Here is a 27004-nt window from a genome sequence, read left to right as displayed (position 1 = left end):
TCATTAAAATAATCAAATGACAGCAAAAACATTTATAATGTTACAAAAGATTACTATTAAAAAAATCTGTTCTTTTGAACTTTCTATTCATCAAAGAATATTGAAAAATGAAAATAATAGTATCATAGTTTCCACTGAAATATTAAGAAGAAACTGTTTCTAACACTAATAAATGTTTCATGAGCACTAAATTAGCTGAAGAATCATATGACACAGAAGACTGGACTGGTAAGGGCTGCTGAAGATTTTAATATTATTTCACAATATTACTGTTTTTACTGTATTTCTTATCAAATAAATGCAGCCTTGGTGAGACTTCCAAAAACATTTAAAAAATATTGCTGACCCCAAACTTTTGAATAGTTTATATATATATATATATATATATACTGTACATATATAATATATATGATAGAGTAAAGGACACTCCTGTTAACCAATGGTGTTAAATTTAATATGTGATATACAATTTTTCTAATCACAGTTATGCACTTAGCCCAAATAATAAATGTAGTTATGTTTTATTTATGGAGACTGAAGTTAACATATGCATTGTTGGTAGGGAATTCACTAATTAGCATATGTACAAATACATGTTTTTAAACAGCAACAGCCCCTTTAAGCTCTATCTGTGATCATTGCTTATCATTAGACACTTCAAACTCCAACACATGAAATATGAGTCAATTACATGAGGATGAAACTCAGGACCCTATTGCGAACAGCCCTGGGAAAACAAACACGGATGAAAGCCGTAGTGTCCACGAGTTAAGCTATATTCAGTCAGCACTATAAAGAGTGCAAAGATCACCAGCAGAATACTAAAAATCTATTTAATAAATGTATTATTCATGTCTATTCTTCTCCTCCACCCAAGATGGTTTTTGCAAACAATTCTTACCGCGGCAAGGCTGGATGGGGAAATGGTGCTTTTAGCCACATAATGCAACAAACCATTACCACAGGCAAACAAACTGTATGCTCAAGATAAGCTAGACGTTACATTATTTGCTGAACATTTGCCTAGTGGCTTTCTCGCGTTTTTATCTGATACCGGATCATTCGAGTGTTTGGACACTGGAAGCTTTTGGTTCAGACGCTATACCTCATGAAAGATGAAACGTTCTACCTTAAGAGTCATCTATTTCTCATGCTGTTTGTTTTGATTCAAAATTCATGTAGCCGGGCCTGTAGGCCATTTTGATTGACAAGACTGCTAGCACCAGACAGTCTCCACAACAACTACAACACGGCTCTCACAAACACGCACTTCCACGCACACAAACCTTCAAATGTTATCATCGTCAAATCCAGTCTATCCTTTCTTCCATTGCTCGATCCTTTCAGGCACTCAGACACTATCTGTGGGACTTACAGCACTGCATAAATACCAAACTCCCCACAGTGACACATGCACTTTAGCTTGATATGGATGCTGTCAAACCTCCATCGCTTCAGGCCAGGAAGTGCTTTATACCTTTGTGTTCGAGCCTTTCTGGAAGGGGTCAAAAATTATTGATCAGCCTTACTTGATGATTCTTGACAAATTAGGCTTGGATATTGACCCTCTCTACGACCCCCTCTGGCAGCCGCGGTGCAAATTACATTGCAGTCCTGTCAGAAATACATTCACCGCTGGGAAAAATCAAGACTAGAGAAACAACACAGAGGCCCTTTACACGAGGCAATTCTGTGGGTGAAAGTATAATATTTAAGCTCGCAAGCTGTACATAAACCTTGCATGAAAGAACGCTTAGAAAGAACTAAAATGTGTGTTAAGAATTATTCGTCGTGGATTATCACAGCCAAGGAGGTCTAAAATACTAACATACTTAAAAAAATCTTTTGCTTAGCTACATGGTCTTCTATAAGTATGTGAACATAACATAGGTAATGTAGTGTAACATAACATAACACAGGTCAGAAATTAATGGAGGTGGCCTGGCTCTATTTTCATTTTCCTTCAGTACTACGTCTGGGATTGTGCTGTATTCTTTGTTTTTCTCCGGTCAATTTTTTTACCGGTCCAAACAGTGGGAATGTCCGAGAATGTTGACGTTGATGTCGTGCGCTGATTTGAGTGGTTTGAGTCGTCATACGTCACAACCAAACGTCAGCGATTGGTTATGGCAGATCCAGAGTTACTCAGATTCAATCATTTTAAACTTCAACAGAGTAACCGACTACAAGGAAGTTAACGGTTGTCAATGGAGTGAGGCCAGACAGAGTCTGTTGGGACCAGGCTAAAAAAATGCCACAAAAACAGACAAAAATGCTATCTTCATTCAGCAGATGCTTTCATCCAAATCAGCTTGCAAATGAGGACATGCAACAATAAAAGCAGTTAAACCAACAAAAGGGCAAGGGCAACAATATGTAAGTGCAGTCCCAGTTAGTCTAGCACAGTAAACATAGTAATGTTTTTTTTTTTTTAATAAATAGAAAAGAAATAGAGTAGAAACAGAAAGTGTTAGTGGTTATAGTTACAAAAAATGCCCTACAAATTCCACAAAAACATTTGCAATATACAGTATTCCGTTAATCGACGACATCAATATTCAGTACTAAAATCAAGGCCAATAATCATCAATAATTATTTGTCAAATTGCAGCTTTGCAATGAGTTCGTAATTGTTTAATTTTATTATTTAAAAACTTTATGTAGGCTATTTAAAATTACATTTATCTCATTAAATTATGCAATTGTTGTGTAAATATCTTTATACCATTTTTAAGCAGCATTACACAGTCTGTGTAAGTGTAATTAAACATGCCATGTCAGAGGCAGCTTCTATGTCATCTTGGCTTTTTGTGTGTAACAATGTCTTTCGTGGATGTTGATCAAATTTTACAGGGAACAGACTACAGCAGTCCGATTGATTGAGTTAATGAATTGATTACGTTTAAATATTTGATATAAAAAAACAACACAAATACATTTTATAAGGAAACTATTTAAAAAAAAATCTTTTACAAAGATAGAAAATGCTTCAAGTCATTTTCAGGGGGCAAATATTGCCCCTTAGTAGAAAAGTTAATGCATAAAATCATAACATAACCGTAACGTAACATTCTGTATCTGTTTTTATTCTGTCAAATCAAATCAAAAAACAAATTTTGATGGCATCTACCAACAGGGGCTGAGAGGGCCATGCTAACCAGAAAAACCCTGACCCCTTGATCACAGTGACCTTAAAGTCATCATTACAACAGATTCTCTTAAGTGTAAAGTCATGAAATGCAACGTTTTTCCAGTATTCATCTGCTTGTCCCACTCTTCTCTGCATAGAGTCTTATTCCCACATTATGGAGCTGACGAAGCCCTTCGAATAAGTTATGTTCACAAATATGATTTGTGGTGTTTGAGGTATTGTTAATCTCCAGGGAGCAGCCAAATTGCCTTCTGACAAAAAGCTGATGATAAAATGTTCACAAGCATTTTTGAAAGTGTCAGTTTTCCCATCATAATGAAAATCCAATTTTGTGGTGGTTCACTGTCAATTAGTAGGCTCTTTCAAAATGGAGGAAGGTAAACCTTCTAGGCATTCTACAGCACCTTTCTCTTGTCAGATTGTCAGGCTATTGTGTAAAATTCAGCCAATGTCTTAAAAAAAGAATTGTGTTTATTTTAATGGCAGTAACTATTTATAAAGCTGCTTCAAAATTGACTCTAAACTTTCCACGTCTCTGTATTTGACATAAGGTCTATATTGTTAGTGGTAACACCATAAATAATTATAAAACTAAGTATTAGTCAAACCACAAAGTGCTTTGACTAAAATAGAATAGATAAGAATAATAAATATACAAATATACCAAGGTCAAGAAATATTATAATATTATTTCTTTATAATATAATATAATAATATGTCTTTTTGAATACGGAAATGATATGAGGTCAACATATAACATATATAAACACCATTAAAAATACTAATGCTATACATACATTGTATTTATTGTACATTTGTTTGAATTATTAATTCAATGCAAACCAATATTGAAATTGATCACTATTAATAGTCATTGTGCTCAAAAAAACAATCGAATAAATAAGTGATGTAAACTACTTCCACATATCTTTTCTTATGATTAAAATCTTTTTTTTTTGATCTGTGAAATAACATTGATTAAATCGAATAATTTGTCCTGCGGAATAAACTCTACAGACAGGGATTAAAATTACCATTCTTTAAAAACTAAACCGTAAAAATCCAATCCAAAATGTAATAATGACAAATAAATACAACTTCAAGAACACCAGTCTGTCTTCATTTCAACTTTTAGAAATTCAGCTAATTGTATGAAAATAAAGCCTCTCGTTGGTCTTATCTGTGGCATGGCCATGAAGAAAAAACGTATATTCTTGCATATTCTTCATCGCTGAAGAGACAATGAGGCATCCAAACAAGCCCACCACCCACAGTGTCCTTCATTAAAGAAATCGAAAGAAACTGATACAAGACAAAAACAAATGATGCTCTTCTCTCAGGATGATTGAAAAATCCAATTATAGTTATTTAAATAGCTGTGATTGAGATTAACCCTTGGAGGAGCCAAAAGTGTAAATGCGGCTGCAGTCCAAATGCCACGCTCTTTGTATCAATAGATTGTGAGTTTATACTGGCACCAAACAATATCTGATATCTGTTTGTAAAATAGTCTCTTAAGCGAAACTGTTTTCCTCCTCATCTCTCCAGACAGTGAGCGACACCTCTGCCTCAGCGCTCCAAAAGACCTGCTATTCATCCAAAGAATAAACCCACTTCAATCATCCAAATGTCAACAAAGAAAAGAAAGGACACACCATCAAAAACTAATCTCATTGGAAACATGTACAGCCGTTAGAAATAAACAACCCAGGGTAGCAAACACATCTCAGGAAATGATAATAAAAAAAAGCCCCCCACAAGAACCTCAAAACGCACTTTGGTGAGGGAAGTCAAGGTTTTAATACTCCTCTGTTTCGCTTTGACGAGAGAGAAACATCGGGGTAACGCTCAAAAGGTTCTGTGACAGTAAAACACTATAAAAATGAATGCAGAACAAACTCACTAATCCTCTTTTCTCAAAGCAGCTCAGACAAAAGTGTCTGCCAATCCCTCGCATACAAATTAGTGTTGTCAGTGTGGACAGGATGTAAGACGGGACTTATTAATGTCGATTGTTTGACTAATCTCTTTCTGGCGGGACCCTCAAAAAAAGTGTTTGGAACATGGTCTTGGGAATCGCACCTTTAGATCTCTTGTCACAGAGATCACACCGCTAACTGACCTTAATCTTTCGCACAGCACAGAAAGAGAAAATGACACGTCCCAAGGAGATTTTTACATGCCTGCGTGTAGTCTTGATGTTATCTGAGCTGTTTAGAAAATGAAAATGATGAGCCCTTGGGAGTGCAGAGGCCTCATCTTAATTTGAAGTTAAAAATAAAATATGTTTAGAGCTTCTGATGATAAAGTGCATATCTGTGATTAAAGAGATCTGATTAAAGAAGTTCCATCTGATGGAAAGAGAGCGAGAGGTGATTGGTTTGATGAAGAAATTAGATCAGTAAGTGGTAAAGCTTACAACACAAAACATCTTCCAATATTTATGTGGAAGACAGAGATGAAAGTAGAAATAACACTTTCTTTAATTAAGCAAACTAAGGAACAGGCTAACGGTACAAACTATACCGAACACTCAACTGATGACTGGCAGGAACTTAAATAGACAATGATGATTAACACAAACGACAGGCAGCTGTGAGGAAGGAGATCAGTGTCCATGGATACAGATTGGTGGCGGGAAACTCAGACAGGGGGAACACAAATAAACTGAAAACAAAAGAGCCTAATGGTGACAATTTATTACTTAAAGCTCTGGGAGGGTTAAAAATGATCCAAAATACATATTTGAGAAAATACATAACCAGCCAGTGTTCAAAACTATCTGCTTGCCTTAACTCGATTCAAAGCGGTAGGCTTGTAATAACGTTTTTAATTTCAGTGGTACTGGTAGATTTCCGCGGGAGATTCGAGCATGTCTTTGCGTCATTACGTCACATCTGTACACGTAACTTAGAAGAGTCTCGGCTAGTCGGCTATGTTGCATGTGAGGATGATGGAGGTGGAGATTTCACAGCACTTGATATAATTAAACTTGTCAATTTGATGGCGGATCCAGAAAGGTTCAAATGACAATCACCAGTGACAACAGATTCACCCGCTGTAAAATGCAAAAGACTTCGTTTGGACTTCAGAGTGGCTACAGAAAAAAAGAGACTGCAACCGGACCCATACAAAAACAAGGATACATACCGGAAGGACATTAGTCACGCAATACTTAAGTTGTTAACATTAACAATTTGAGAACTATAATTTGTATAAATAAATAATAACTAAAAGTATAATTTGCACGGTTTTTGCATGATATGATAACTTATAAGCGATTGTTAGATTTAATCAGCAGAACCAGAACCAGAACAACAGTGGATGTTTGTTTCATACTAGTTCAGATGACATTTTCCGGTGAAAATTCTTATGTTGACAAAGAAAAAAAGCCGGACTGCAGCTTTAAGCGTATTATTGTGGTCATATCTTTGCATGCTGAAGATTGTCATTTTGTAGAGTTGCCGAAATACTTACAGGTTACCAAAACATACACTGTAAAAATGAATGTGTTTTATCTAATCAATAGAATTGTGGCAACAGACTACAAGCAATATTATTAATTAAATTTAACAAATTAGAATTGAGTAATAATTAATCAAATTATTCCTTAAAGGTTAACTATTTAAAATAAGTAAAGTTTACACCAAAAAATGTAACAAAAATATCTCACTAACAGACAGATGTCAAAGATTAATTAAGAACTCTTTATTTTATATTGCCAACATTGAAGACACCTGATGTTAACAAGCAGAATCACGGAAGAAGTAACAAACACTGATCACCATAATGGTGACTTCAATTGATGTTTTTTTGGTTGTTGTTGTAAGTTTTACTCATTTTAAATGGTTAACTTTTAAGGAATCAATTTGATTAATTATAATTCAATTCTAATTGTTATATTTAATTAATAGATAGATAGATAGATAGATAGATAGATAGATAGATAGATAGATAGATAGATAGATAGATAGATAGATAGATAGATAGATAGATAGATAGATAGATAGATAGATAGATAGAAAATGTATTAATCCCGGTAGGGAAACTGGTTTGCCACCAACCGTACAACCATAAACACAGTACACAACTAACAGACAAATAAATAAATAAATAAATAAATAAATAAATATGCATTAAAAGAATGACAAAAACCTGATAAGACACAACTACAAGAAATATTCAATTTCACAGTGCAAAAATAATCAAACACTAACTCTATTAAAGGCCTGGATGTCACTCAATAATTAACAGTGTTCATTAAAATATCTGACTGCTGCTGGGACAAAAGATCTTCTCATCCGCTCACTAGAACACCGAGGCAGAACCAGTCGCTCACTGAAAGAGCTTCTGAGTCCCCTAAACAAATTGTGTAGTGGATGGCCTTCAAAAAGCAGGACAGTTTTCAATTTTGAATGTATCCTCTTCTCCACAGTAATAATATTGCTTGTAATCTGTTGTAATCAGTCAAACAGTTAGCCACGCCCCAAACTCACAACATTGGTTGAGCCAGTGTTTTGATAGTGCCACAGTGTTTCCACTTTTCAAGGAAATCAACCGATAAATGGCTTACTTATGGTTGTTCTTCCATATTAAGCTGGGATAGGAGGAAGTATTTTAACATCCAAACAATTACACCTATCACCTTTTAAATGGGAACAGCTGCCTGTAAAATTACATTAACTTTCATAATCGTGTAAAAAAACAAAACAAAACAAAACAAAAAAACCCATTTGTGCCTGGCTGTGCTCATGACATTTAAAAGATGCTGTGCTCACAGAAATGTACATTTCTAACTACCTCTATACATTTTTCTGTCGTTCTCCAAGGTAAAAAAAGCATTAAGTATCAGGATTGACACGAACACTACAGCCAAATGCATATACTTTCAAAGTGTACTTCAATCTCCTCTGTATCTTTTTTGACTCTCAAACAACAGGAAGAGATAGTGTTGCCAGCTGATTAGTGCAAACAAAAATTCCAAGCACATTTGTGAGCTGAGAGTAAAAGAGTGCTATTAGAGAAATCTAGCTGCATGCGTACTATGTTGAAGACGCAATTAATGTCACACGCACTGTAGATTAATACTATATGTATTAAAAACTGAAGTATACAGTTTAAATAATTTGTTTTACAGAATGTTGGCCTGTGACTGAAAGTGAGTGGAGACCAGTGTTGTTGGACCCTGTTAACTTTCACTATATGGAGATTTTTTTTTTAGTATTTCATTATTGAATGCTCACATCTCTGAATTATTCTTTTCCTTGTATCTGGTTTTTTTTATACAGATACATGAGACTTGACTACATCCAATGAAGAAAGAAAATCATACAGGTTTTGAGGGTGACTAAATAATGCAAGAATTAAACATTTTGGGTGAACTTTTGCTTTAAAGGGACAATGTGTAGGATTTTTTCCCATCTAGTGGTGAAATTGTATTTTGCATTCAAACGAAATGTGCTCTCCTGCGCCAAGCTTTTTCAAATGTGTGTTGTATCTAAGGTAGCCGTTATGTACCAAAAAGCTATCACAGGATGTCTTCTAAAAGCACTTCCTCAAGTGTTCCTTCGGGTGAACAGGTTTGTTATTTCAAACAAACGAAAATTACAGTATGAATTCACCTTTGGCTAAGCCATGCCCTAGAATGTAGATTGACCAATCACAGTGCAGCCAAGAACGAGTTCCCACACAGACTCCGACACTTTTTCACAGCGCTCCATTGACTTTAAACACAGGCGTCTCATATTTTTGGTCTCGGCAGGCTATTACTGTCGTAGTTTTATCAAAAATATGGTTAAATGTTGTGCCTCGAGCATTTGTAACACAGATACGCGTTTCCCAGAGAGGTTGGAGGGGGGTGTCCGTTTTTTTCCCTTCCCAAAACCGAAGTCAAATCTTGACAAGTGTCGTCTTTGTATTAAACTGTATGGACGTCCTCAGTCAGCGAAACCCCTCAAACATCAACAAGCACATCTTTTTTGCTTCTAACCTTACTGTGAAGTTATACTAATTAGACCGTTTTATAATGTTTTAGGTTATGATTTCGGTTCTCATACCGGTTGTTGATACGCTAGCACACGCTGCTAATAAATACAACGTTATACTTGTGTAGTCCGTTTGCTTTGTAATAACGATTATAGAAGTGAATAGAGACCCACCCAGCTTTGCATGAACAGTGTTGCTCCCTGATATTGTTAGTCCCAGCCTCCGTCTCGATTAGTAGGATCTGCGGTGATTATTTTTTTGACTGTGACCGGTAACGTTATGCTTTTGCCTCTATTTTGGATGCATTGTTTGTTTCTTGCGTTTCACCTGTATGTCTTGAATATAGCCTTCGAACGCATATTGCAGCCCCTTTTGTCTACTTCTATCGGACACTTTATTTGCTGCTTCATAAAAGTTTGATAACATTTCAGCAGGATGAGCTGTTACAGCATAAGCCATGCAGAGCGCAGATGAAGTTTGATGGATGTAGCAACAGTAACTAAGGGGGGGGGGGAGGGGGTTTCCAAGATGGCGGAACTACATGGAAGCCTCCGTGGACCTACCCATCCCATGTACTGTATATAAAGATAATAAATTCTTCCTTTACGAGGATCATTGGCAGAGGTATTTGTACACCATTGATGACAAATTTATAAATAAAAATATTGATTTTCGATCATTGAATATTGATTTTTAGATAAAATACCTAAAAAAGTACACATTGTCCCTTTAACGAAATCTATTTTAGGCACAACAGCTGTAAAGCATGCCTTAACAAGGCTTGTTTGTGGTTCAGGTAAAGTGAACAGGATTTTAGGTTTGCAATGGTGAGTGAGCAGGAAAGGCTGGGGTGGGTGGGGCAGATGGCAGAGAGATGAATTGAGAGAGAGAGAAAGAGAGAGAGAGATGGGGAAAAGGTGAAGAGTGACAGGGGTTTTGCCACATTCAGAGGAGAGCACAACCTGCTTCACTGGGATTCAGAGATAATTGGATGGAATAAGAAAAAAAAAATCTAGCAAGAGATTATTCCAGAGGAGAGTGAAATTCTCAAACTATAATGACTAGAAAGAAGTTTGACTTTAATAAGCCTGTAAAAGTCTGTGTAATGAAAGTTTACACAGTCAGGAATATTTTAATGCAAGTCATGTCAGTGAAGAATGATCTAGATCTAGCTAGTATATTACATATATCACTTCTTTGTGATAAATCATCTTTGCTTTACCAAAACGGCTCATTAGTAACATTAGAAACAAACAAATGTCACTGGCTGAACAGCAGCTTATTTGCAATAATCTTGCTTTTTACTTTCACATACATTTTCCCTGATCCTCAGAAGTTAGCTTGTGAATTACGGTGTTTTTTTTTTTGTTACTGCATCTAAAACAGCTTCTTTTTTTTTTACACTGGATGCAGGCACACAATTGTGTATTTCCTAAAACAAAGTGACTTATTCATGGATTTTCATTGAGGTTGGTTTAGAATTTTCTTTTAATCAAATGCTCTTCAGCGCTTCAGCTGTCCATGCGCTGAAACAGTCATTTAATGAGCCCCTGTGAGGAGCAGATGCAACTGTAGTAGGGAGGACAGTAGCTTCATGATGCAACTTTACCATTTCATCCTTCAATCCCTCCAACATGTAAATAACCTAGAAAGGATATTCTTATAAACACAAGCCCTGAGGTTCAGAGGCAGTTTGAGACATAGCAAGATAACAAGAGCACAGTTGGAGTGACAACTTGAAAGTCTGAATTAATCTGGCTACAAGCTGCTTTGCACAAGCCCCTTTTCTCTCTGAGAATGGCATTGCCATTAGCAGCTAAAGAAACAATATTTTGCATACAAAATTACGTTTTTTTTCTCTTCTTAGTATAGTTAAAAAGCTCTGATCGGTAAATACAGGCTGCGTTTAGATGGCTGAACAAAAAATGCTTTCTGGCAAGAATGACAGGAGCGATAATGCATCTTCACAGAATAACTAGTGTATCATCAACAAAGAGCTATCCACTGACACTATCATTCTCATGTCATAAAAGCCATTCCACACATATTGTAAACTGTGTCAGTGAGAAACAGATTGAGAGTTATTGACTCATCAGAGGTTTTTACACTCCAGGAAAAAAAGAAAAAGAAAAATGTAAAACACTCTCCAAGTGAGATCCATTAGTTTGCGGCTTGAAATCACGCTGAAAGAACATTATTTCCCCCTTTAGCTTAGCCACATGAAAGAGCAATGAAAACCAACTTCATAATGGCACTCCCTATGACATTATCATTTAAATACAATCCCATGTGCATCTTAAATTAGTAAGCCATCATTAGTATGAATTTGAATAACGTTCAAATGTCGAGAAGGAAGGAACATGGCCTTTTGCTGTAGGCATGTGGTATAATAATGAGTTTTTCTTCAACTTCAGGCACTTTTATGTACCAGACGTTCTTTTCTTAAAACAAACATATTTTAGCTTTCCTATTTGTTATAAAGAACAATAAAATGTGCAAAAATATTTCCCATGCATTTACTTATTTCTTTCTTTCCATGGTAAAATTCATTAAAAAATGAATGAACAGGATATATTACATTTTAAAACGGCACTAATCTAAATTATGTGAAATAAACATAAGCCATTTCAGTTCATTATATAAAAAGTATTTCTATACATTTTCACAACAATTATGACTCTCCCTCAGCCATAGAATTATTCAGCTTTTTTTTCATGTTTTTGGCCACCAAACAGCATCAGCGAAGATAATTATTATGAAACATCATGCATGACATCATTGCCCATAGAAAAAACTAAATCGATAAAAATATACATATATAGTAGTGGATACATAGTGCACACCCTGTGTATGTGGCATTTTGTATTTACACAGACAGGACGACAGGTAATATTCAAGATGTGACTGAAACGGGACTGACAATATAAAAGCTTTTCTTTGAGATCAAGAGCAGAGAGGAATGGAGGGAGGAGAATTAAGAGATACGAAAGAGAAGAGATATGACACTGCATGTCAAAACAAAGGAAGTTCCATGCAACATCTTGTCAATCCTGAGCATGTGCAAGCATATCCGTTTTCCTCCGAAGCCCTTCCAAAAATGCAATGTTACAGACTAAATGGATGCATGAGAGATTTCACAGCAAAATTACTTCTGCTGATTCTTTTGTACAAAACTTTTGCATTTATACTTGAACATTCACCTGCTCATCCTCTGCATCCAGGCGCTTGTTTGGGCCTTGATGCTTTTGTGTAGAGCTGTTGCTAGTGTGTGTGGGGGGAAGGGAGAGAGAAGCTACGGATACCATTTAATGGACAGCCCAGTGAAGGAGCCCCAGAGTGGGTGAGATAATCAGGCCGAGAGTGCATGTAGGAAAAGCACAGATAATTGAGCGTAGGAGAGAGAGAGAGAGAGAGAGAGAGATGGGAAGGAAAGGTGGGGGTGATTCAGTATAGGAGAATGGACTGGATGCGAGTGATCCTTTGCTATTGCCCATTTATGGCGGAACATGACATCTCAGAGAGGGTACAGAGCTCAAGGCTAAAGATTAATCTTCACAAGAGGAAGAGTGCATTTTTGCCCCTGGTAGAAGATTTGAGCCTATGAAAAATGCCAGCCCATTCTCACCCCCAAGGCGTCACCTAACTGACGCCTTGGGAAGCATTTGGACATGCTTCAATATCTGACGCTTTAGGCGCCCTTTAGCGTCAGTTAGATGACGCCCTAGGATCGCGTGTACCCTACCCCCACCCCACACCTAAACCTAACCGCGTCCTCTAACTGACGCTTTCCTTTAGCGTCAGTTAGATGAAGCCATAGGTTCGCGTCATGTAAGTGACGCTAAAGGGCGCCTAAAACGTCAAATATTGAAGCATGGTCAAAGGTGACGCCTTGGGGTGAGAATGCGTTGAAAATGCATGTTTTCGCTTTTGTGTTTAGTGTAGGTAGGAAAAAAAAAAAAAAAGACCAGCTCTGGCTTACAGAAGCCAGGATACTTTTGCAAGGACAGTTCGTTGAGTTTTGTGTGTGCTTAGATGCTAATTTATGCATGTGGAAAATGATGAAAGCAACATTAGTGGCAAAACCACACACACACAAGCACAACCAGAGTCCAAAATCGACATTTTTTTTTGCCACACCTGGCAATTGAAGAAAATGTTTTGTCATAAAAATTGTTTACCGGCCATGAAACTGGATCTTACATTATTTTCTATTAATATACACACCTTTTGCCTGTAATAAAGGAGTTTAAAGCTGTTTTCCCCCTTGCATGTTTGTGACAAACAGAACTAAATCGTCAGAGGAACAGCAAAAGAAAAAAATAAAACATTAACATTTTACCTGAGTTGTGAATGCGAGATCGTAGTCTGCATTGAATGTGATGCAATAAAATCTATGTACCGTGAAATAATAGCAAGAATCGTTCTGAGTTGTCCTTGTGGGCAGCACATCAAAACAAACATACAACACTCCTGACCAGTGTATTCCAATTCCCAAACTAATACTTATGAGTCGCTTCTCTGGATGAATAGCTGATTTATGATGAGTAGATGAGTTATTGCTTTGAATCAGTCTGAAAGGTCCTTCACTGAATAAAATCACTCAGATTCAATACCTTCTCACATAACTGTAGTATTTTGAAGTTAACAATTTTGAGAGAGGGTTTTAAGGATTTTATTTCTTTTGCTGGGGCTCTGACGATTTAGGAGGTGTTCGCACTTGTACTAAAGTTTGGTTTTCTTGGTCCTTTTGGTCATGATCAAAAAAGTAAATGATACATTACACACACACACAACTATCTGCTGCAAAAAGACTGTGATGTATCGAACCAAAATGGGCAACGTAGCTCCTAAGATGAGAAAAAACAGGTATGCGTGAGCATTCTGTTCTTTTTAGGGTGGCATCTTGTGCGAGTCATCATCCTGTTTTTGATTTGTTTAGATGCTTTTGGCTCATCTTATGTTCATATTTTAGTCAAAGAGTTCATTTGGAAGGGGACTGAGTCTGCTTATTTGGTGCGCACCAGGGTTCGGATTGCAGCATTCACTCACACTTATTTAAATCAACCACACTAACAGAGCAATCGGACCAGAGTTATATCTAAATACTGATGAAACAACTCTCAATATCCACGTAAAACATGCAAAACACAGAAGTTGTGTGGGGCCGAGAGCCGTGGGAACGGAGTGAGGGCGGTGGACTGAGTGTTAATGAGCGTCACCTGTGTCACACCTGTCTCGAGTCCCACGAAGGAGCAAAGGACGAGATTATGGAGAGGACGAGAAAGGACCAGGCATGGGACATTTATGCTGTGTTTTATTATGTTTATATGTGGCAGTCATCTGTGAGGGGCTGCTGCTTTACTTTTGTTTTGTTGTTTCTGTTTATCTTGTCATTAAAGTTGCGTCGATCGTTTGCCAGTTCCCGCCTCCCTGAGCCTTTAAATTTGTTATATTGTGATTCTAAAACATTGTATTTCTCATATTTTGGTTTTGGAGGCCAATCAGAGCAGATGTTTCTCATCACATTAAATATTTACATGTTTTATTAACATTTGACAACTACAAAGTGGCCAAATTTTGCATATATTGTTATTTTGTATATATTGTTAACTTAATACATGAACAAATTGATTTTTTAAAAATGTTTGTCAATTTCTCTCTCTCTCTCTCTCTCTCTCTCTCTCTCTCTCTCTCTCTCTCTATATATATATATATATATATTATTTCACATATGTGTTACCACATGGCGATCTGGAGAAGAAAAATAAATACCAGCAAACTGTAATTTTTACATGCAATTGGCGCTCAACAAGTGTTAATTTGAACCCTGCACAGCTGAATATTCGGGCACATCTCTAGTGAGTCATACAATTAATGTGCAATATGTACATTTTTATTTATAGATTCTAACTGTACAAGTCTATCTGTGCGATATTATGTAAATTCAGCATTTTTTACTTTTATTTGACATTTCTATATCTTCATACTCATACTAGGTGTACAGATCCATCTGCTCTACAAATACTATCTATACTATAATAGCAAATCTCTGTAGACATACCACTCAGTGTATATAATGTTGTTTGTATTACCCTGTAAATATATTTTTTATTTTTTGTTAATCACCCTACAAGTACTGCAAGTTTCTATTATCAGTTCAAATTCCTTGTGTGGATGAACTTCAACCAAAACTCATTCTTATTCTAAAACATGTATGCATTGCAACTAAAATAATTAAGGGCGAGAGACATTGATTTTACAAGAAATCTCAACTGCTACACAATTTGATCAGGGGGTTCATCCAATGGTGCATAAGAACTAAAAAGAGAGTAACAGTGAAACACAGCAGAAGGCTTTTCTGTGATGTACAATTAAAGCGATTCACTGTATGCCCCTGAAAGCGAGATCAAAGCAGGCACATCAGTATGCAGAACAGGGTGCAGTATTGATTTTTGAGCTATTCCGAGGGCTCATGTAAACACAGGATCATTTAGACTGGGGATGTCTTCCACAAAAGCACACATGAGACTCCAGTTGAACCATATTGAATACAAGCATTATTGCTCTAGCCATACCTGTTTAGAATCTAGAGGTCAAGAAAGATTTATGACATGCCACATGCTTATCATCCACAACCAGAAATGGTGCCATTTTTAATAACACGAAGCAAAATGAAGGTCAGGTAGCGCCACATCACATCTATATGAGGGGTCTCTCCCTTCGCTGATCCTCAGCCTTCCTGATGCAGCATAAATCTGATAAGTGCACCTGAAAGAATCGCTAAACAGGATTATTCTCCGATAGGCCACTACGCCCCATGCGGTCCATTTTGAGAGAGTTCACAGAGTGCCAGGAGACCACAAGCCGGAAGGATTATACAAATAAAAAAGGATAGATGCTGAACGACATGGTAAGCTAAAAACTGAACTCATTAATATTGAAATTTGGAGGGACAAGGTGAATTTTAATACCAAATGTAATACCAAATTGCATGGCATGATGTGTGTGTGCATATATATATATATATATATATATATATATATATATATATATATATATATATATATATGGTCGAAACAATGATATATTTTCTTTTAGGATTCTTTGAAAATAATATATATATATATATATATATATATATACACTCTAAAAAATGCTGGGTTGTTTTAACCCAATTTTGGGTCAAATATGGACAAACCTGAAATGTTGGGTTAAAAATGTAATGTAAAAATTTTACCCAACGGCTGGGTTAGTCCATATTTGACCCAAAGTTGGGTTAAAATAACCCAGCATTTTTTAGAGTGTACTGTATATGAAGAGTTCAGATGCAAAAGCCTCTAAATGCCATTTGAAATTTTCTTCTTTAATGATGATTTTTATCAAACTTGTATATTTAAGTTCAGTAATTTCACGTAAATAACAATTAATAGGTAATTATCATTGCCATTTAAGTGAAATTACTGAACTTTAATATACAAGTTTGATAAAAATCATCATTAAAGAAGAAAATTTCAAATGGCATTTAGAGGCTTTTGCATCTGAACTCATCATATATATTCTTTTTTTTTGGTTTCACTTTCTTTGGATGGTCCCTTTAACACATCCAGTTGACAATAAGTAACGCTGCACCTACATCTCTACCAACTCTGACTAATTTCTCACAAAATTACTTATAGTCAGTATATTGTCTGTTGGAGGAGCATCACAATAAAGAGTTAGCAAATATTAAGCAGACAGTCTACTGATACTCTAATGAGAGTTAGTTGACATGTAGTTGCAAAGTTACCTCAACAGGATGTTCAAAAGGGACCATTAAAATAAAGTGTTACCTTTTTTTGTCACTATAGAGGGTATGCACGTGACGTCACCGTCGGAAGGAGTGCCTGCATTTACTCACAGTGAGTAACAAAAAACAAAACAAAAACTGAGCGGCTGTATTTGTTTTCAGCTTGAATGCCGCGAAAAACAAACACAACACATATAAAGTGGGAAAGAGCTTTGCGATTGACTGTACAACTAGATTTGACAAAAAATTAGAGGAATATTTTTACAGACTGCTATAGAAAGAAGAGCAAATGGATCGCTGCAATTCACAGAAACAACTGGACTCCAGTCAGCGAAAGGTGGATTTGTTATCATTTTGTGTCAATATGCTGAATTTAGGTGTAAAACCATACCCATATATTTTGTATTGTTATATATATTAACAACTCATCAATTATATATTTATCATTGCAAATTCTGCATTATTGGATGTTTTTTAATAAACACTGACAAAAAAACAAAAAACAAAAAAAACTATAAAGCTTTAGGGCTGGACGATATGATGATATATAGGCTATATATAACACTGATATATGATCACTCGGATTTAAACCTACCGATATTGTATTTATATAAAGCGTTCACAGGCAAATTTGCTTTATGTTTAGGTCTATATTGCTTTTATTTCCCTGGTGTCGAAATCAGGCAAACATAAATGTCAGGCAACACGATTCCTGGCTGCATGTCAATATCCATGGATCACTGGATCTTTAGTAAGTTGTAAGGAACACTATATTGAGTCCAACATTTAGTTTAAATTGATAAAATTGTTCGTTTTAGTCGCATTTTCGCAGTTTCCCCTATTAAATCCAGTCACGCAGCAGATCTTTTGCCACTCAGTCAGGCTGAGGGGGGTTGTTCTGGCGGGAAAGTGACATCAATGCATTCCCTCTATTGATCATTTGAATGCATCCTTGCTATGTATGTATGTATGCTTATATGTGTATATGCATGTAAAGCACTACTTAAAAAATGAATGTATGATATGAGGATGAGTAGATTATGTCAAAATGTTTTAATGGCTGTAAGTGAAAGTCTCATTTCTAGTCAAGGTTCTAGTCAAGTCTGGCACACTATAAAACACTACAAAAGGAGATTCCAAATGACTCCACAAAAACAGAATTTGTGCTACATAGCACAACTGTTTTCATTATTGATAATGAAATTATGTTTTTCATGGGCAACCAAATAAATATTACAATTATTTCTGAAGAAACAGGTGAGTAATGTCTCCTGAAATTTCAGCTTTGCTATCACAAGAGTAAATTAAAATTTAAAACATATTAAAATAGAAAAACAGTTATTTTAAATTGTAACAATATTTCACAATATCACTGTTTTTACTGCATTTTTTATTAAATAAATGCAGCCTTGGTGAGCATAAAATACTTATTGGTGAGCATAAAAGGCAACCCCAAACTTTTGAATGATTTGCCAAAAAAAAAAAAAGAAAAAAAAAAAAGAACAACATCTCTGCCATAAAAAAGCTGAGGTATTCTTCATCAATTGACTGGATTATTAGCTGGTTAAGATATCTTTTGAGGACACTAGAACCTGCTAAACTTTTTGACAAGGCCTAGAACAGCACATTTAATGCAATAAAAATGCAATATGAACCAGAAATGACCTGGCACAGTGCATTCATTTGGAAAAACCAGCCCTGACATAAAAATGTACAACTAAAAATAAAACCTAAATGCAGAAAATAAAAATATATCTTCATAATTTCATTGCAGAACATATTTGAGGTAAACAACCTAATTATAACCATTTCCATTCTAAGCAAGCACATGTCCATGGGCAATAACTCTCTATCTCACGCTGATGCTAATTTTGGTCAAAAAGGCCCTGTGTTTGCCATAATAATCAGTATTCATGCACCATGCATGCTTGGCATATGTTCTCCCATATGCTTGGAATCCACTGCAAGGATTCGGAACGCGGCGTTTTAACAGTTCACAAGAAAACACTGACAACACTATTCCATCATGTTTGCCAGATTAGTTCATATTGGAGATAAAATGTGAAAGTTTCATTCGTGATGCTGGAAAGACAAAAAAAAAAAAAAAACAGTATCTTGATCTGCTGACAGCAGAAATTGCTTTGTTTTGTAGACACAAAAAATTAGGATGTGAGTCTCAGAGGAAGAAAAAAAAGCAATGTCAAACGAATGACATCCAACTAATAACCTCATTTGTTGATATGGTGAATGAGACACAGTTGGGCAGGATATTAGAGCTATAGTTATGCTCTTAAACATGATTATGCTCTAAAAAAGCTCTGTAACTAAGCTAATTTGGAGGTATGAAGAATGGGATCACGAGAAGACAATTGAATGTGGACAGTGTCAAACTGAGATCCTCAAAAAGCTCTCTGTGAAAGGATTTTTGTTTTAAATATTTTACTTTAGATACGTACTAAAAGTCAAATCATTTAAGGTTGCACTTTCTTCTAAGGAACAACTTCGGTACAATCTATGCGACAAAACATCAAGGGAAACATAAATCATAACTTCAATGTTGTGGCCTGAGCTCTCAAAGGTTTTTTTTTTTTTTTTGTAAATGAAGCACACACTATTTCAGCGAATAAACCCCAATAGCACAAACGCTTCATAAATCTCACTTTGTGTGGAAGCTGTCTGAACTATTTGTCAGAATGGTTACCGATAAGAGACAGGTTGGTTTTCAGTGGAATCAAAAGCATGTCTGAATGTAGCTGCTATTTCAGCCAGCATGCAGAGAAACACAAAAGTGTTGGCAGTGTGTTTGGAGAAAAGCGCATACTGTGTATGAAGTAAGGATTGATTTTCACCGTCAATTATAGCCATTTTTAGAGCAGTTGTAAATGTGTAAAGAAAAGCCAAAATGTTTCAAAACCATGCAAGGGAACTATGAATGGCTATTGACAAGCATCTGCTCGGCAAAGATCTAACATCCCCTCCTGTTTCCATTCTGGCAAGTATGAAATACATCACACATACAAAGTAAAGAATGGATTTAATAGCTATTGAGCAATGTTTTAATTGTATACAGGGAAGACTGGGGCTAATAGTCACACTTTTAACACAAAGGTGGGCCCATTTATTTTATTATTATTTTTTTTTTTTGCAGACACATATCTTAAATTCTTACAAAAAATCTATTAAACTTAAATCAAATCCCACCTGTTTTGTGACAACATGTCCCAAGGCAGAGGGAATAAGTTGTCACAACAGAACCTGTCAATATAGGCTTTTTAAAGAAAAATGAATCAATAAAACAATTATGAAAAACAAAATGAATGTTGTAATTAATAAATTAAAATTACAACATACAAAAGTCATGTAACACTTGACATTTACAAGAAAATACCCTCGCCTCGAAAGCCATTTTAAAACCAATTGCCTCGGTCTTCCCATGTGCACACTCATATACATTTCTATACATCATTGCATTTGCATACCGTATGTATTGCTTCTTTCTGAATACCCATAATCCAACCCTCCTGTGAAGAGATGTCAAAACATAATTAGCATTTATCAATCAATTTATAGTATTTGTCAAATAAGTAGTGCACCTGTTGTGAGGAATTCAAACTATCCTCTGTCGGGCAAGTCGCTCAACTAGGACATCACAAAATTAACTAGAAATACAATTTGGAACTTGGAACAAAACAAGAACAGTGGGACGTCGAGACAGTTTATCTCAGCGATTGATACTGCCGCTACTGCAGTGGACCATGAAATTGTCATTTGTTCTGCAAGCGTTGCATCAAATGAAAGTTAAGGGCTACACACTGGCAAAGGTCTAAACTCTGGCAGTGAGAGGACCCCATGGCTAATTATATTCATTCCATACAAATGGTATACCTACTAATACAGTGGCATATGAAAATGCATTAAGATCTGTAACGTTGAATGATACTCATTGTGGTTACTAAGAGCAGCCATGCAATACAACATATCACGCACGCTGTCAATGTGTGCATTGTGTCTGTGAATGTCAGTCTATGTGTTAAAGAGAAAGCATAAGGGGAAGTAATGTATCCCATTTTAGAGATTACATTTTCACACTGGCTTTCAAAAGACATAGTTCAACCAAAAAAAAAAAAAAAAACGTATCATTTATTCACATTCATATTGGTCTAAACCAAATTTTTTTTTTTATTTATTCTGTGGAACACAAAAGGAGAAATTGTGAAGAATCTACTGGTTGTCCTGAACGTTTATAAACATAGATGCCTCATTAGTGGCTATTTCTATGGGCCGCTAAACATAAGCCAGCCGGCCAGCATATTGGAATGCTCAAAACACCGGTCCATAAACAGTGCAACCATAGTTAGACTCATGTCTGAATATCTATACCTGCAATAGGCTTCATCAGATTTTGCTAAACTAACACAATACAACAAGACGAAGGCGTCAGCTAACACAACATTAACAAGTTACCATAGTACAAAACCTGTAATATTGAGTTAACATATAACACCAACCAACACATTCTCATTTGTGAAGGGTTATTAAGTGTAGTGAAATATGCAGAGTTTTTAACATTTTGCTTATTTAATCATGAGTTCTGTGCATTCTCACATTACTCAGGCCTCATTCATTTGAATGTTCATCTACAAGTGTTGTTTTGGCTGTTTAATTGTTTTAAATCCTCCAACACAGCATCACACAGCAACATCAGTCCCACCCTAAGATAATGATAACATAAGTCCTATGCTATGCCTAGACTATGGTGGCCACAGTGAACTAAAAGAAGAATGGAGTAAATAGCTACCTAGTTTATTTCTAGATTAGCACCAGCCAAAGCAAATTTGAACTGAGCAGTTGATCATGTGATGCACTGAAAATTCACTTTGGTGTGATTGTTCACATCAAAAGGGTTAAAGTTTATCGTGTTTTGGGAGTGGAGGTACAAACTGAAACCCACTTTTTCCCAATTTGTGGCGCAAATCCCTAGTAATCCGACTGTAATCCGACTAGTTGTACAGTCAGAATAAAAAAGTCATATGTAACCACGTCAATCGAATTAAATTTAATTTGGATTGTATATGGTGGTTTAAACCTTTTCTAATCCGTTTGATAGTACATGTAAACACTTCATCAGTTTAAAAAAAAACGAACCTGGAATGTTCTGAGCATATGCAATGATGTTGAAGTGGCATATTGACGTTTGTCACACACAAACACTATGTTCGGATTCATCAATTGGAATGATTTAATTTCAGTTTAAACAAACGCTGTCCATAGCTAGTGTAAATATATTAGTGATTTTAAAGAAAACGAAGTGAACATTAAATAATGGCAAAGGTAATCTGAATGTGAAAATAGAAGAAATGAGCATATCCGAGATCCGGATATGCAACAATGGTCAGTGCAATTCTTTAATTTTTTTCCTTTTGTGTTATAAGAATGACATGTGTTTGAAACAACATGAAGGTGAGTAAATAATGACAGAATTGTAACTTTTGGCTGAACTACACTCCCACCCCCACCCCAAACACACACACTCCACATTTCCCCAGACAGAAAATATCATGGTCTGTGATTTCAGTAAGGAGCACAACAGTGAAAACACAGCGACGCTATAGATAGTGAGAGATGTTCAGAGACGGCGGAATCAGTTGCTGCTCAGGAGAAGAGAAAATGGCAGACAACAAATAAAAGAGGGATGTCGAGGAGGCGTATTATCAATATCCCGCCCTTCATGCAGCCGCGCTAAAGCAGAGAATGAGGAAGCCAGAGAGAAGCAGTCAGCATTTAGGAAAGCCACTCGCCCCAGCGCTACACATGACAGTGCCCACCATAATGCCACAGTGCTCGCTCAGAGGGGTGTCAGTGCTGTACTGTGCAATGCCACAAGTTCAAGTAATAATGCACAAAAAAACACAAAGAAAGAAAGTGAACATTTAGGGCTGTCAATTTAACAGTTTTTAATTTAAAGTGATTAACGCATAAAAAAAAATAACAGCTAAAAAAAAAAAAAAAAAGAACGGGCCTAACATGTTTTTTTTTTTTTTCTTTTTTTTTTTTTTTACTTTGTAGTCATGTCAAATTTGCAATTATTTGGTTTGGATCTTTTAAAAGATTCATTTAAACTGGTTCACAAAACAGTCCAGGTGGTTCTCGAGTCCACAGCTTGATGGAATCGAGAATCTGTTTTGGACTTAAAATAATCCGGGTAAACTGCTCACAAACTTGTAATGTGCAAACCAATGAGTTAAGATGAAAGTAAGAGCATTCGGACTGAACCAAGAATTTGACTGACAGGGTCAACATTTTAAACAGCCAAAAATGTTAAATAAGGGGCTTTCGCACAGGAGGAACCTTTTTATAGTTCTTAGAACTATTGGCGGATTTTTATGGCGTTTTTGCACCGCAGGAACTAGGAATGATTTTAGTTCTATGAACTCCTTTTGGAAGAACTAGTTCAGCTCTTACTTCAGAGTACTTAAGGTCTTGGTGTATGCTGATTGGCCGAACGCACGTAAAACACCGGCACCCGCCATTTAAAAAAAAATGTGTGAACACACAGATTATAGACTATATATGTACTCCAGAAACTAATTCTACGAACATAGAAAACAGTGATAGATGGACCTTCATGCTGAGGAAAAAATCCAATGCACCTTTGAGGGAACCAAGCGAAGCATGATTATGTATTTCTGTTCAGCTAACAACACTGGACATCAATCACACAGCATATGCTAATAACTTTTCATTACTGTATACTTTCTATGTATAACAGTTCTATCTAATGTCGTGTTAGACAGATAGTAAACTAAAGGTTCTGGCGTTCTCAGCATCATCAAAATAAGTCACAACAACAAGCACTGCTTACGTCACTTCAGAGTTCCTACTGGTGGTGTGAATGCAACCAGGAAACCTTTCTATGGGAGCCAATATTCCCTTTCAGCTCGGTCACGTTCCACGTAGTCGGACGTACCATACTTATGGGATAATGCATAGGGAGCCTGTCATCTTTAAGTAATGGTGTGTGAGATTTACATCAAGTTTTCAACGAGAGAGTGTTTTCAACGGTCATTCCCTTGTGTGCTTCGGCACTGGTGAAGGATTCCATTTCCTGAAAGAGCAACACGGATGCGTTTTCATCTTTTTTCACCATTCCAGATGTCATTCCACCCGTGGATTTCTGGATGTAGTTGTTCCCTGTCCCCCTTGGATGTTCACAATAGTTGTATCACATGTTTAGGCTTACAGCATGCTGAAGTAGCTTTTGTGGATAGTTTATGTCCCCATTGCTGGAACATGACTATCGCAGTGCTGAGATCAAGACTCAACTTCATTGACGAAGGTGGAATCCCCATTACCACGCCCCACCCCAGGGTGCCGTGTGATGGGTGATCGGAGGATTATAGCGATGGCTTCCTCACCTGGTAACCAATCCAGACGGGGAAGCCATCTCACTCCTCTATCACACCACAACCGGTGGAGCCCCCCCGTTGAGTGCTCTGGTCCCTCTGTCATGGACTGACCAGCCTTTTCATTCTGGGCCCTACAGAGGACAGGATGCCGATTGCAGCATTGGAGGGTGAGCTGACCTCTGGAGATGATGACTTGGTTGCATTATCTCCTTCTGGGAGTGTAACGTTGCCTGAGCCAGATCCAGAGATGTCAGCAAAACAGTTTTTGTTGGGTAATTGGTTTCTCAGAGCGTGCTGTGCTGGTTCCTTGACGGAGGAACAATGAGGGGTTACGAGGCTATCCCTCCAGTGGAGTGATCTGCTCGTCGCTGAGGGCATCCCCCTGCCTCCACTTCTGCTTCCATTGGGCTTCTACAGAAGCCTCCATCCAGGCCTCAGCGTGGAGCCAGACACTTAGGCAGTGCCAAACCAGGTGGCAAGTGTAAGACTAAGTTTCCCTGAGCCAGGCCACCCAGGGATAGTCAGATGGTTACCGTTAACAGTTAACCGATACCCAAATTGTCAAAAGAGCAAATTCCTCTGTACCTGGGTCACAAGAGGGTCAGACTGGCGGTGTGCAAACCTGTAGAGCCCTGCACCCCTCAGCCCCCTCTTGTGTCGCTAGCCGGCAGCTGGGTGCAGATCGTGGACCCGATTACGCCTTCTCACTCACCCCCTGCCAACCCGTGGAGACAGGTAAGTGTCACACTACACACTCAGATCCCGCTTTGGGCTTTCCGAGCCCTCTGGTCCTCATGGCCTGGTTGGTGGAAGCATGGAGAGTGCTTCCCAACCGGTCCAGCTGGCTCCCCAGACTAGGCTGCACAATTCAGTTCGGCCGGTGTCTGCCCAAGCTCAGCGGGGTTCGTTAAACTTCAGTATTGAGCGAATATGCCCCTGTCATACGCACGGAGATTGCAGTCCTACTGACGAAGGATGTGATAGAGTCGGTTCCTCCAGCCAATATGAAGACTGGCTTCAACAGCCCATACTTCATTGTACCCAAGAAAGGCGGTGGGTTACAGACAATCTTTGACATGCAAGACTTGATTCGGACTAAACGCAGAGACGCATTTTCGAATGCTCCGTCCCTGAGATTGGTCTGCAGCGTTCGATCTGAAGGACACGCACTTCAGATCTCTATCCTTCCGCAATGCAAGCTAAGCCTGCCCGGAGGAGGCAGACCCAGCCCTGGCTATTCTCTGTCCCTTCCGCTCCTTGCGGTTATAGCTGGACAGAATGCAAAGCCTCAGTCCAGCTCTTGTCTGTTACAGAGTCCAGCAGAAGGTTGGCCCCACTGGATAGTGGTCGCTATCATCTTGGTGTGTTTTCCCAAAGTGCGCCATGTACCCCAGGGTGGTGAGTCTCTCCAAAGAGAGAGTATAGCTCCTTCCTATGCATCGACACAAGGTGCCTAGCTGAAGGATGTTTTTAGAGCTGCGGGCTGGGAACGCATTTGCTAGAAAAAATTGCTTATGTGTTGAGCCGGTTGCTTCCCGTGGGTTCTCTTCAAATGAAGCCAGTTTCACTGTAAGCCCGGTTCAAAGCATCGGCTTGCTGCACCATTCCTCCTATGGACTGGATACATGCGCCATTCATTCAACGCATGTGGCGGAGCGTCCGATGTCAGGCCAAACACTTGTATGCACTGGTGGAACCTGTGCTAGGCTGGGTCCATATGTTGTGATCTTTACGACAATCCCATATGTGTATTCTTCCACGGTACTGCTCCCTGCAGCAAGCCTCTGTCTTCCCTTGGCGGAGCCCACTCTGGTGTCACTGACCGGATGAGTTTCCCCCTGTTAAAGGCTGGAGCCACCTTAGTGACATTCTATATGTTGTACTGCCCGGTAAAACGGCCAGTCCATATGTCTATCCTCCACATGTATACCTCCCTACAAGCAGGATGTGGCTTCCACAGTGTCTTCCTTCCAAAGGGTACAATTTCCCAGTGTTTTCCAAGTCTGTCTTGGAGTGGGTCTTGCAGAACAGCAGTGACTTCCCTGGCCTAAGCCCTGTCCTATCTCCGCCTCAATAATGCGGGGGATCAGGAGGCATTTGTCTGGGCACTGGAAAGTGGCAGCACTAGTGGCGTTTTAATGGGGATCCCAATAAGTACGGTAAGTAGACTACATTGACTATGTCAAACGTGACCTAACTGGAAGGGACTGTCTCAGCTACTTATGTAACCTTCGTTCCCTAAAGGAGGGAACAGAGATGTTGTCCCATCACCACTATTGCTGGACCCCCACTGACTCTTCTTATATTCTCTTCTGTATTTATTATATATATATAAAAAATGTGGTTCTTTCTGTTTATTAAAAAAAAAACTGTCCTAAAGACAACATCATGTTTTCATTTTCCTTAATAATTCTGGTACTGGCTTCAAATAAATGCAGACTTGGCGAGCAGAAGAGACTTATTCCAAAAACATTTAAAAACTTACAGACGGTAATTTTGGTTTTTAAAAAAAATAGCATTGTATTAAAATACGCAAAAACATTTTATGTTAATAAATTGTAGCGCATTGTTTAATGTAAATGCAAATTTATATCTAGGTTCTAAATTACATTTTTTATGGCTACAACTGCTTTCTCAGCAAACATTTATATGTGATGTGAATTATGTGAATTAATC

At 37.5% G+C, this 27004-nt stretch overlaps 1 protein-coding gene across 3 annotated transcripts in view; it reads right to left on the bottom strand.

Moving 5' to 3' along the window:
* Positions 1–27004, bottom strand: part of negr1 (neuronal growth regulator 1) — a 135314-nt gene that overhangs the window by 14739 nt on the left and 93571 nt on the right. The window contains exon 8 of one of the 3 annotated variants that reach the window (XM_039647690.2): positions 20402–20443. The exons of the other annotated variants lie outside the window; for them this stretch is intronic. Within the exon in view, the coding sequence (XP_039503624.2) occupies positions 20402–20443 (42 nt within the window). The remainder of the gene's footprint in view (positions 1–20401; positions 20444–27004) is intronic. 3 annotated transcript variants of the gene reach the window in all.

Source organism: Pimephales promelas, chromosome 8 (assembly GCF_988280905.1).
Source record: "Pimephales promelas chromosome 8, fPimPro1.hap1.1, whole genome shotgun sequence".
Lineage (NCBI taxonomy): Eukaryota > Metazoa > Chordata > Actinopteri > Cypriniformes > Leuciscidae > Pimephales > Pimephales promelas.
The sequence above is the reverse complement of the archived record's forward strand: the minus strand, read 5'-3'. Positions and strand labels throughout refer to the sequence as shown.